The sequence below is a fragment of the Phalacrocorax aristotelis genome, chromosome 14 (assembly GCF_949628215.1).
Source record: "Phalacrocorax aristotelis chromosome 14, bGulAri2.1, whole genome shotgun sequence".
In the NCBI taxonomy this organism is placed as follows: domain Eukaryota; kingdom Metazoa; phylum Chordata; class Aves; order Suliformes; family Phalacrocoracidae; genus Phalacrocorax; species Phalacrocorax aristotelis.
This window is the reverse complement of record NC_134289.1, coordinates 7,347,885-7,360,811: the sequence shown is the minus strand read 5'-3', so window position 1 is coordinate 7,360,811 and position 12,927 is coordinate 7,347,885. Positions and strand designations below refer to the sequence as shown.

Sequence of the window (12,927 nt, the reverse complement as noted above, 5' to 3'; positions counted from 1 at the left end):
TTCTCTGCTGGGAATTTGTTGCTGTTGCCCAGGAAAGCTGCCCCTGCTCCTGGGCATCCCCACCAGCTGATAGCTGTTGAAGGTGGCTTGTTTCCTGTGCTTACTGACAGCATTGCTGCAAGATTTATCCCTTTTAAAGAGCATCAGGGTAAAAAACCCAAGACTTCTCCTAGGATCAGAGCTCGGGCATTCCTGCTGGTCCCTTAAAACAACTGAATGTTTTTTCCACTGAGTTTCTAGGGAACGAGAATCGGGTTTATCTCAGCAAGGTTAACAAGAGGGGTCCCTTTACAGTGCAGGGGCTGTCAATGGAGCTGCCCCGAGCTGCCTCCGCTCAGTGGCTGTTCATCCCGGCCCTGTGCTCAGACCCTCTGGCTGCAGGAGGTGTGGGCAGCTCTGCCCGCCTGCTGTGAGGACCTGAGCGATGGTCGCCCTATTGAACCAGGCAGACCAGCCGTCTCGTCCCCCAGCTCCGGCAGTGCCACTGTGGCATAATGTGCCAGGAGGGAAGTGTTTTTCAAACTCCTACCGGTAAAAGAGATTTATTGCCTGTCCCTTTTCAGTGTTTTTGAAACTCTAAGAGCTTAATGTTCTCATGATTTACATTAGCATCTAATCCTTGCATAATCTCACTAATCCCTTGGCCCCAAGATATCCATTGGCAGTGAGTTCCACGGGTTAACCGGTTGCTGTATTCATTTGGTGAAGCAGATTTAAATCTTTTCCATTCTCATTGCAGTCAACCTCCTTAACGTTCTGGCCAAGCATGGGAACGGGGCACCATCTCCCAAGGAATGGGCTTCAGTATTTTAAATCCTTCCAACATTATTCTTGTGGCTGAGAGGCTTCATTGCACGCTGTTTTGTGTTGAACTTGGGGCCCTTGAGAAAGCAAGATGATGTCAATGGGAGACGTGCTGGCATATTTTATTCTGCCAGAAAAAAAAAACCAAAAATAAACACTGAAACAAGTGATATAAAAAATACTGTAGGAGTTGTGCTGAACTGCCTCCTTCCCTCCTTCACCCTGTGTGTCCTGGGCATATGGTTCCTCCGCGGCCTGAGAGCCCCATCACATCCATACACAGCGCGGAGAATTAAAGAGGAAACTGGCAGCCTTAACATTTAATTTCCTTCCTCTTTCTGGGCTGGTCAGATCCTTTGCATTATTGTAACTACTTTTTTTATCACGTCTATAAATAGATGTGCTCTCATGTGTCCCGTGAAGCGGAGTCGGGCCAAAAAAGTCATTCATTCTGCATAATCAATACATGAAAATGTAGTGGTTACTGGCTCAGATGAGATCTTGTATTGTTAGTTCTCTAGCTGGGAAAAAAATGTTGACTAATAAAGATTAAGGGCTTTTTTTTCCTCTTTATGAAATGCTAATGATGAAGACATGTTTGATATACTGTGAAATACATTTCTCTAATGTGAAGTTTCTGCTTTTTGTTGGGAAAGAGATTCAGTCCCTGGAGGATTTTAGAATTTGTAAATATAAAATTATCTGCTTCAGTGTTTTTTAAAAAAAGGTTGGCAGAAAGCCAGATTACTTACATTACTGTAATAGATTTGCTGACCTCTGACATCTGCTGCAGAGAAGTACATTGAATTTTTCATAATATCAGATGATGCAGATCTAAAAACTCGGTACACTCTGCACCATTATTTAATTCAGGACTTAGTAAAGCAAAATCTTTTTCTGAGTAGCAGTTTATACGTGATTAAACTTAATATTGCCGATTGTAATAAATCAGGATTAGGATAGTACTGATTTGTTAATCTAACTTGTATTGATTTTAAGTTGTCTTTATTTAAAAAAAAAAAAAAAAGGCTGGCTTTTCACAGTGACTGAATTTAATAAGAAGCCCTGTGATAGCAAAGACTCCCCTACTGTTTCTGCTCTTGGCTGGAAAATGTTATTCTTGTATTATTCCAGGAAAGAAAAAAAAAACCTCATGCTGCTAAAAATCTGCTGCCTGTGGAAAGATTTTTTAATACGCTAGTGCTTACATATTCTATTTATGTTAATTGACTTATAAATAATACATTTTATTAATCTTAATATTGGAATCTTGATCATGATAAAGACCCTTTTATTTGGTCTCCTCACTGGCTTTAGAAGTAAATATTCTTTAGACCACAAAATATTCCCCCCCCTTCTCCTTTTTTATGAATACTTTGATACTCCCCCCCTGCGAAATACAGCCCCAGTTCAAAGCGACTGCAAACATGGTTATTGTTTCCCAAGTGCGATACATTTGAGGTACCCAGCTCTGGTTTTTTGGACATCGTCTCTACCTCTCCTTGCGCAAAGATTGATTAAATCTTACCTGTGCTGCAAATATTTGACCAAAAAGAAAACGTGTTGGTTTCAGACATGTCACATTCTGCTAAACTATTTGGCTAACAGCAGATCGCATTCTTCCTGTGTTGGGCAATATTGACCTTAAATTGGCTAAGCCGTCTGCTTTCATGGCATGTGAGCCGGCTGCTTACATGTTCCGAGAGCTGTATTAGCTTTATTACTCCTGCACTATAAAAACTTCTAATAATCAAATGATAAGATCATATCCTGTGGGTAATTGTGTTGTACCATGACAGGATAACTGAAAAAACATTCAGTGAAAATTGCAACCGACGGAAATCTCTACATGAAGCGGCAATTGTTGGCGTTGCTCAGCTCGGTGCTGCTCCCCGGGGTCTCACAGCCCGCGTTCCTGCCCAGTTCCTCTCCAGCTGCACCCCGTGGCCCCCAAAACCCATCTTGGCAGTGGCGGGGAACAGCAGCCTGCCGGCCTTCGTTTCAAATGAGGAGGGGAAAATCCTAGAACAAGCCGTCCTTGTGTTTTGATTCAGTTTTACCTTAGTCATGCCGCCTCCCCGATACACGAAACATTTAATTCCAGATTTCCTGCCGCTGGCTCCGGGCCTTTGACCGGCTATGTGAAATGTATTTTTACTGCTGTCGGCCTGCCAACTGCTGAGCTCAGTGAAAAATAACTAAAATGAAAACCTTGTACTCCCACATGAACCCTTAAGATCAGAAAAGGAAATTTAAGCCACGGTTACTAATTAGCGCCAAAGCTAATGAGTTCTGGTGAGGTGCAGCGGGAGGAGGAGGAGTTTGCATCCCGCGTTACCCTACAAGGCTCGGTGGAGAGCACGCGAGCAGTGATTAATCGTGTTGGCCCAGGCCTTGATCCCGTCCCGGCCGTAGCCACGGGGTTAATCAAGCGGCATCTTTCATGGAAAGGCCTGCTCGTGGGCCGGAGCATCTCTGTCTCCCGTGGGGGACTGGACAGTGTCTGAAACCTTTACGGATAGAATATGTAGATTTTTTTAATGGGTGACGTGTTCCCATGGAAACAAAACAAAGTCAAACACTTCCCTCGCAGTGCTAACAATTATTGTAATAAAATGTGTTTTTATTAAAAGCGATTTTAAATATTTAACACATGGCGGAGTGGCCTCACCGTTGCCCTGTGTGAAACCCAACCTTGTCTCTGCTAAAGTCCAAAGCGCTATGTGCAGCACGGGGAGGAATTCAGTGTTTTCACCAATATTTGCGCTTTGCGGATGAAATGTAGCAGCCTCAAGTATGAACAAGATTATTTTTTTCGTATTCTGCTTAGTTATGCTTTTTATTATATAAACATTAACTGTAATATTACAGTGGGAAGCAGGTATTTGGCAACTACGTATTATTTTGCTAAGCTTGCATAGAGGGAGCAGTTTCCAGTTTTAGCAGCTGTAACATGTTTAAACTCAGTTTGTAATGGGATCTGAAGATGAATATTCCCTGTGGGCTCTGCTTAGCTTCATTACTGGAGCCCTGCCAAATTCAGGGCTAGAAAGTATTATTCACGCCTCTTTGCACATACCATGTCAGAGCATGCTCAGTTAATGAATTTTGTTTCTAATATAGCGTAAATTAGGTTTATATTTTAACATAATTTATGTTGTATTTTATTAAAATGTAAAATATTATGATCATGAGCAATCTAATTTCTGCTCTCTTAAGCCCAAACTGTGTTTGAACATCTAAGTATGTAAATCAAAATTGCATGCTTAGAAACTGATTCTAGGATAACAAACGAATAGCTGAACCAAAGAGGTTTCTGCCTTGGAGTCTTAGATTAAAGATAATTAAGGATTCCTGGTATTTGAACAGATTTATGTTGTTTATAAGCAAAGTACATTTTCTTCATAGAGTTAACTTGTCTTTTTTTTTTTTTTAGAAACAAATTATGTTTGCTGTATTAAAGTTCACATTTTTAAAGTCTGAGGCTTGTATTAATCCCACAGTGAGTCATTAATCATACCAAATGCATTATAAAAACTTTAATCACTGAAGTTGAAACTGAGATCGTAATGCAATCCATCCCTTTTAATTATATCAGTTATTTTTCCTTTCAGATCAAGAATTGCAAAGGGAAAACAGATAGATTAAAAAACTCTGTATTTGATGCTTTCAGGGGAGGGTATTTTTTGTTTGTCTTTCTTCTTTGCGTTTTTAAAGCGATTTTGTGCACTTTGTGGAGGACAGTTCCACAGTGAAGAATTCCCTTGCTTTCAACTTCTTTCCTCTCTCCTTTCCTGAAAAAGAAAAGACTCACTGGCAAAGGCCAGGAGCGTGGTGACTGTCGCTGTGCGGGTGCATTGCGAGGGTAGCGGTGGGCTGGTGCTGGCTGCAGCGTGCCGGGGGCTGTGCCCGCCGCCGTAGGTTTCCTGCAGCCCTACTCTCTCATCCTCTGCCAAGTTCCTGGCACTCGCCCTTGCACGCAGGGGAACCACCAGCCTGGAAATTGTGTAGCTGTTATCAAGTTGGCTGTGCCTTTGTAGGTGTTTTCCTGGAGTTTGCTGCATGCTTTTAAGGGTAGGGAGGGAAAATAAAAACAAATGGTTGATGTGTTTTTTTAGAACAGTCTGAAAATGTAGTGGCTCATATCCTCATCTGGTACAAATTGGTGTAGCCGCACAAACCACTAACAACTGATCCACACCAACTCCAACTCTACTGAATTTACGCCACATGATAATCTTGCCAAATAAATTGATTTATCATACTTGGATTTGTGGATGTAGAGTTCACACTGTTGCTTTTATGGCATGGAAGAAAATGGATTTATTAAGTAAACTGCTCGTAGTAGATACATTTTGTTCTTTGCTAGAATGGCAAAATCTGATCAATTATTTGTTCCTTAATCCCCTAGATTAATCCTGCCGTATGAAAGATTTATTAAAGGAGAGGAAGATAAGCCACTGCCTCCAGTGAAACCTCGAAAACAGGATAACAGTTCCCAGGAGGGTGAAGCGAAAACAAAAGTGTCTGGAACGAAACGCCTCAAAAATGAAAACCAAAAGAGCAAGAAGGAAAAAGATAATGCACAGAAACCCCAAGATGCATCTGAGGTTGGTTGCTTTCCTGCATTTCAACTTTTCAATTAAAAACGTACAGCTTTAATCATGTGAAATCCAGTGATAAAATACATAATTTAAACTGGAGAATTCCAAGCAGTTGGCCTTTGAGCTTCCTTGGCAATGAAAATTCAGTTGTTGTGGTACTGTCTGTGTTGGGATTTTGCTGGGCTACAAAGAGCAACCAGTTAGCTCCATATTGCATAGTAGTGGTGGCAGAAGACCAAGCACTGGGTGTAACAAGTACCATTTCTGCTCATTGTATTTTACAGTGGTCGCCACTAAAAGATCAGCAGCTGCCAAAAGGAAACCACACAACTACCACAGTTATTTCCTAATCTAAGTATAGGGTGCGGGAACCTCTAATACTGTTGATAATACTGTGGTAACTGTTGGACACAGCTGATTTTTATAATGGTAACCTCTGGATCAGCCCGTCCGTGCTCACAGATGTATGCACGTCTGTCAAAAACCAGATCGCTCCCCAGGATTTTTATCGTGTTGTGCTAAATTTCTCTTTGGATTAAAAGGTCATATTTTGAGGGAAACCCCATCCAAGCCCTCACTGAGACCAACTTCCCTCTCACATGCCACAGATGGTTTTCAGCTGAGGTAGGTTCTTATTCTGTCACCTGCCTCACATGGACAGGCCACAGTTTCCACGTAGAGCTGCATTACCTGCAGTCATAGGACAGCCCTTGTGGAACGGATCTTATGTTCACAGCCCAGTGTAAGATAGATCAGTGGAATTCATATTTGTCTGCAAATGAGTAAGGTTCACGTGTTGTTAAGCAGTATCAATGGGGTTTTTGCTCAGGTGTTACTTAGGCACTTCTTTTGCCCATCCTGCCCACTCTCTCCTGTGCCCTGCTTGCGCCCTGTGTGAACAAGGCGGTGAGCCTCCTCATGCTCAACTCCTACACAAGACATGGCTTTTCCTGTCTCGGTCTGCCAGCTCACAGCAGCCTTCAAGGCGTTGCAGTGAAAGTAAGTATTCAAAGAATGTCGGAACACATGACATGCCCGGCAGACTATGGCTGCTCCTTTGACTCCATTACCGTCTGGCAGGTACATAAGTCCTGTTTCTAAACCAGTTTGGAAACTGGTATTGAGTCAGCTACCAACAACCCTCCTCCTCATTGCTTAAAAAAGCAATGCAGGACCAGTAAACACGGATGCCTCTGAGACTTTGTGTACCCGGTTTTGAGAACAGAAAATTCTGATTTTCATGTCCCGCTACATCTTTAAGTTGCGCTTACAGGGACAATTTCATCTCCCATCCAAACTGGAATTTGTGCCTTAAATTGCCTCTATCAACAGTACCTTTAAGGTCTAGTGTAAGAGCACTCCACACAGAGGGGAGGGGTTTTTTTTGTTTCTCTCGCACTGTAATTTTAAAGCAGGGAGCCCTGTTGGGGGAAAACCCCTCTACTTCTGATGAAAAATACATAGAGAGGAGAGTGCGCACGAACCTGCTTCAGCCACTGGGAGGTTGCAACACAGATTGCCCAAAGCAAGGAGATGTGAAGTGAAGGCTTGTGCTCCCGTCCCGTTATTCCTTTGTGCCTGGTTATATATTAAGGGGTCTTGGATCAGCAAGATACGTTACACGCTATTTGTACTGCCACCACTAAGCGCAACATAACAAGTCAGCAACAGAGCGTCAGCCTCAGCTTTGAATTTCCTTGCTTTTGTTGTTTCCTATCTCAAACTTCCTGCTACTTAAGCTGCAGTTATTTTTGTGTGGTTTGCAGGAAGAGTTCTTAAGCTGCACTTAGCGGAAATGTAGGGACCCTAGACGAGACAATAAAAATGTACAATTATGGCAGTTTCCCATTGTAAAATGGTACCTTTTATAGCAGAATTAATGTTTCCTCCCTGACTGCGTTGGAAAACGTATCCTGCCCCTGTTTAATCAGGGTGGGTGATTAAGGACCTCAGCCTTCATGTGCGTCACCATATGGGCAGGTGGTCACACGAAGCCCGAGCAGTAAAGGGGCCTGCAGGGGTGGGCACTTCCACTCTGGGTGGGTGCAGAGCTGCAGAGCTCATCCGTGCTTTGCCTTAGGCAGGGCTTTGCGGCCAGGATGTGGCCCTTACGGGGCCAGCAGAAAGAAGACGTCCAGCTCCCTTGAGTGGAGTGAAATCCAAGTCCGCTGGAGCCAGGCAGAAGGTTGGATTTCCCCCTCACACCAGCCACATGCCAGGCTCCACGTTTGGGCTCAGTCCTCACCCAGGCACAGCAGTGGTAGTGTGGTGCTCACAGGGAGCCTCTATAGCCACACGCATAGATGTGTAGGCATGGCCCCAACCAAGCTACTGCTTAAACCATTTCTGCACGTGGCCTAGAACCTGGACGTAGCTGTGAGATGGAAAAGCATAATCAAGTTACAAATGCGTGCTCCTCTCAACTGCATGTTCAACTCATACACCATGAGCAGTATGCAGGGAGAGAATATAACTTTAATTTATTAGGGTTGCATTTGCTTTTGTAGTCTTCATTGTTTTCCTGCCGTCACAATGACATTGTCAGTGTAACGAGATACCAGACAAAATGCTATTAGCCTTAGACTGCACATTTCCTCACAATAGCTGAAACTTCAATCAAAATGTTGCTTAACAGAAACAAAGAGCAGAATGTACAGTTATTAAATATGATTTCTCTCTTTTTTTCTCCTTCTTGCTTTGCTCATCTGTCTGGTATTTTCCTGTAATTTTATAAGCTCAAGAGACTAGCGATGGTACTTTGTAAAGGACCTAATGATGGTATTTGGCTGCAAAAGGCAGCTATGAGTTTAAAAAGAAGTTAGGATGACTAACAGACACTGTAACTAATAGGCCAACCAAAAAGACAGCAATATTTAAAAGCAGCTGTGAAGAAATAAATCTCTGAGAGGGTTAGATTCGTTAGGACCTTCTCCGATCCCCAACTCCTATGACAGACCATAAAGCAGCATTTAGATAATAACTTCCACGATGCGTCTTATCTTTACGACGAAGAAAGAAAGAAAACAATAATAATAAAGGGCTCGCACAATGCTGCTGTTTTATGACTGTCTTCTACCACAACATGTCAGAGGAGAGTGACAGCAGTTTTGAAAAGGGCTGTCAGTCAGCTGGATCGCAGACGGGACGCTCTGGTGACCTTTGCAGGTCACAGTTCAGCCGGCTACATAATGGGATGAATAGTGTGAATTGTGCACACAAGCTTTATTAATGGGGGAGCAGAAAGAGCTGCAGTCCCATTGACGATAACGTATAAAAGCCATGTTTGTAATAGCGGGCACACACACTTACTGAATGTTGACAACTTCATTTTAATCCGTTAATAAAAAAATGTGTGTCCTAGTTAAGCTGTGGCAGTGATTTGCTGCCTACAATAGGGATTCATAGTATGCCATTTCTATCATTTTCACACTTTAATGCAGAACTGGGTGTGAATGATCTCCTATGTGATCACTGAATTTTAAAATAGCTACGCTGGAGAGACTTTATGTAAGAAGAAACATGGGAACCGTTGTGTCGTTTTCGTAGATGAAGTTGGCTAACAGGAGAAATTTCTATAGCTTTATCGTTTGTGTTACAAAATCTACACTCCTGCATTTGCCTAATTAATTTTAAAAGAGCATAACATCAGTGCTTAGCTATCTGGTCAGGCCACTGGTGCCTCTCATCAGGTTACGAACATCTGCTGTTTTGAAATGCCGTATTGTGACCCTGGCAGGGATGGTGTATTTCTTAATATTTCCAGGAGGTATGTTTCTTTGTTTGAGTCCAATACCTGGCATTAGAGCCTTCACGTTCCAGCAAGGTGATTGACAAGTACTTCTTTAAAAGTAGCCAACGGTGTACTGTGTATGATCTTATGAACAGTCTGTTGAAACGCACCACATTCTTATTACTGTCTGTTGAATCGTTTTATTAGATTTCATCAGAACAAGAGAAGGATCAAGAATCAGCAGACCAGAAAAATTTCCCTGAACATCCTACAGTGGGAGAGACGAAACAACCCATGCAAGGCCCTCCCTCTCTTTTACCAGAGGCGGCTCGACCACTGCCTCTGGAAAAGTCAGACCTGACAGAAAACAGCACCAACAGTGAGAAAGCCGAGGAGGTTCAGCACTCATCCTCTTTCTCAAGTACATCTGCACCCCCAGAAGAAGACACCATGCTGGATGCCACCATCACGAAACGATTACATCCCCCAGCAGATGTCCTGGAAGACACAAAGCCTGAACAAAGACTACACAAAGCTTTTACTGACAGCTTAGAAAGCGAACCTCCAGAAATGCCCTTCACGGCTTTCCCAGTCCAGCTGCCCACTCAGAGCGACATGGAAGATGACAAATTGCCAGAGATGGCCGATTACATTGCAAACTGCACGGTGAAAGTGGACCAGCTGGGAAACGAAGATATCCACAACGCACTGAAGCAAACGCCCAAAGTACTGGTGGTCCAGAACTTCGACATGTTCAAGGAAAAGGAGCTGCCCGGGTCCATGAACGATGACGCCACTTTTGGTTACACGCCGCTGCTCTACTCAAAGGGTAATCCAGGCATCATGTCACCCCTGGCAAAGAAGAAGCTGCTGTCGCAGGTCAGTGGGGCAGCCCTGTCATGTAGTTATCCTTACGGCTCTCCTCCACCTTTGATCAGCAAAAAGAAACTGAACGGCAGAGATGAGCTGTCCTCAAGCATATCACAAGGTCCCCGTGCCCCTAATTCTGATCCTGTAGCAATTAATAGGCCCTCAGTCATACAACACGTACAGAGTTTTAAAACCAAGGAGGAAAGGAAATCGATTAATGACGTTTTTAAACATGACATGCTAAGTAAAACGGATCCTCAGCGCTGTGATTTTTCAAAACATCACCTCAGTTCTCTTGCCGAGTCATACGTACCGAAGACGGATATCCAGGACTGCAAAGATAAAATGAGTGAGAAAAGGGCACTGCAGCACTCCCATGTGCCCACTTTCTTGGCAGATTTTTATTCATCACCTCATCTGCACAGCCTTTATAGGCACACAGAACACCACCTTAATAATGAACAGACATCAAAGTACCTCCCCCGGGATATGTTCAGAGAGTCTGAAAATATTTCTACTTTTACTCAACACAAACACCAAGAAAAACTGAATTTAAATTATCGCCCATCTTTGCATCAGCAAGAAAAAAAGGCAGCAGTGGAGGCCTCTTCAGATGATCAGCCAACAGATTTGAGTCTTCCAAAGAGCATACACAAACAGACTGCAAAGGCTCCGGGCTCCGGCCTCCCTCATTCATCCATGGCCCAGCAAGAAGGCAAAGGCATCTCCCCATTCCAGGCTGCGAGCAACCAGGCGGTGAGCCTAGACTGTAACCCCAAAGCTTGCCGTGTGTCCCCCATGGCCATGACAGTCCCGAAAAAACACAGTGAGTTGCTCCACAGGTCCGGGAAGCAGCAGGCCCAGAGGCTGGAGAATCTGAGGAAGATGGAGGGGATGGTGCATCCTATCATCAGCCGCAGAACGAGCCCTCAGAACGTGGGGGCTGCCCGGCCTTTGAAACGGAGCCTGGAGGATTTGGACAAAGTCATTTCTGAAAAAAAAATCCGAGCTGTCTCTCCTCTGCACTTACCAAAGGAGACGCCGGCAAAAGACAAGGTTCCCGACCCAGAGGGGGAAGGCAGCAAGCCGGTGCATGGCCTCCATTCTGGCAGCATGCTGGAAAGCCACAAATTTCCCCTTTCAGCCCCCATCTTCCCAGGCTTGTATCCGGGAAGCCTGTGCACAGGGCTGAACAATCGCCTCCCGCCCGGGTATTCTCATCCCCTGCAGTACTTGAAAAATCAGACTGTGCTCTCCCCACTAATGCAGCCTTTGGCTCTTCACTCCTTCATGGTGCAGAGACAATTCCTCACGTCCCCTGCAAACTCTCAGCAACTGTACAGACACTTAGCTGCAGCAACACCTGTAGGAAGTTCCTATGGTGACCTTTTGCATAACAGCATTTATCCTTTAGCTGCTATAAACCCTCAAGCTGCGTTCCCACCTTCCCAGCTGTCCTCTGTACATCCCAGCACAAAACTGTAAACCCTCTCGCTCACAAAAAAAGGTCTGAGGAGAAAAGTTAAGTTAGCGACATTCCTCCCCCTGTGACAATGTCTCGCAGATTTAGTGATCTGTATTTTTGTCCACCAGGACACAGTCATACCCCGCCCAGCGGAGCGCTTTGGAGTTTGGAGACAGGACTGCTTCTTTAATTCTGGGTCCCACATCAGCCCCCTCGCTCCTTATCCCAGCCCCTGAAAAATAAAAAAAGAACAAAAACAACAAAAAACCACCAAAAACCCCACAACAACAACAACAACAAAAAAACAACCAAAAAAAAAGGAAAGGAAAAAAAATCATTGGATTTTGCATACGTATTTTCTGAAAGGACTTGCATATGGTAAGAGCAAATGTTCAAAGGGAGCCATGGAAATGCAGGCCCAGTCCTGAGCTCACTGAAATCCCAGGTGAGGGCTGCATTTGCCTTTCACTGAGCCGAGGACCAGAGGCCGTGCGTTGTTGCAAATGAGTCAAGGACTCGAGATGAACCTGGAAAGGAGAAGCGGGCCGAGAATCCGTACAATCAGTGGATGTGCATTTTTGGGTAACTTTTCCTGAGTCCTAAAGATTCAATCAATGCAATGTATAGTAAAACGGCAATAGATTTTTCATTTTAACACTATTAGAACAGAAGTGTAAACACTGTTTAATTTGACTGTACATATCCACTTCATAAACTACCAGTGTCACATTTGGTCACAATAATTTATATAGTTTTGTTTGTCCAGTATATTCTGTGCTCTTTATGTTTGGGTTTTTTGTTTTGTTTTGTTTTGGGTTTCTTTTTTTTTAAATTAAACAGTATCATTTTATCTGCAACTTTTTTTAAAGGCTGTGGCTGTCCTAATTTTTTTTTTTAATGTGTTTGTAATTTTTCCAGTTTCTTTATACTTTTGAGCAGTGTTTTTGTTTTGTTTTTGTGGTAACGTTTACTGTTTACAAACCGAAGCAACTGGTTCAGATTTATCTTAATGGTTATAAACATACTGTAGGTGATGTTATGGTGCAAGGATGCAAGCAAGGTTCCTTTCCCCATGGTCTGCCCTTGCGAGGTGCTGAGCACCTCTCGCCCTCCTCCTGTGGTTGCGATGGCTCCTACACCGCTTCTCCCCTCCCACCGAGCTTTGCTTTCCCGTATCGTGGTCCGTGAATTTGTCGAGAGTTGTACTTAAGCTTACCTAGGCTGTGAAACCCTCCTGCCTACCAGAGAAATGGTCCAGAAAACAAAACCTCCCTGGCACAAGCTGCTGGATGACAAAGGAGTCCAGAAAACACATTTGTGGTTTGTGAGAATGTCGAGAATTTCAGAAACTGGGACAGGCACCAATGCTGATTTGGATCGGAGGCTCACGGGGCCTGTGCCACGCGAGCGGCCAGGCTTGGTAGGATGGGTGGGGGGTTGCACGCAGTGGTTGG

At 43.9% G+C, this 12,927-nt stretch overlaps 1 protein-coding gene across 6 annotated transcripts in view; it reads left to right on the top strand.

The window, feature by feature from the left end:
* Positions 1 to 12,344, top strand: part of ARID5B (AT-rich interaction domain 5B) — a 121,284-nt gene extending 108,940 nt beyond the window's left edge. For all 6 annotated transcript variants that reach the window (XM_075109822.1, XM_075109824.1, XM_075109825.1 and 3 more), the window contains 2 exons: positions 5,216 to 5,414; positions 9,346 to 12,344. In XM_075109822.1, the coding sequence (XP_074965923.1) occupies positions 5,216 to 5,414; positions 9,346 to 11,493 (2,347 nt within the window). In that variant the 3' untranslated portion in view covers positions 11,494 to 12,344. The remainder of the gene's footprint in view (positions 1 to 5,215; positions 5,415 to 9,345) is intronic.
* Positions 12,345 to 12,927: the final 583 nt, after the last annotated feature.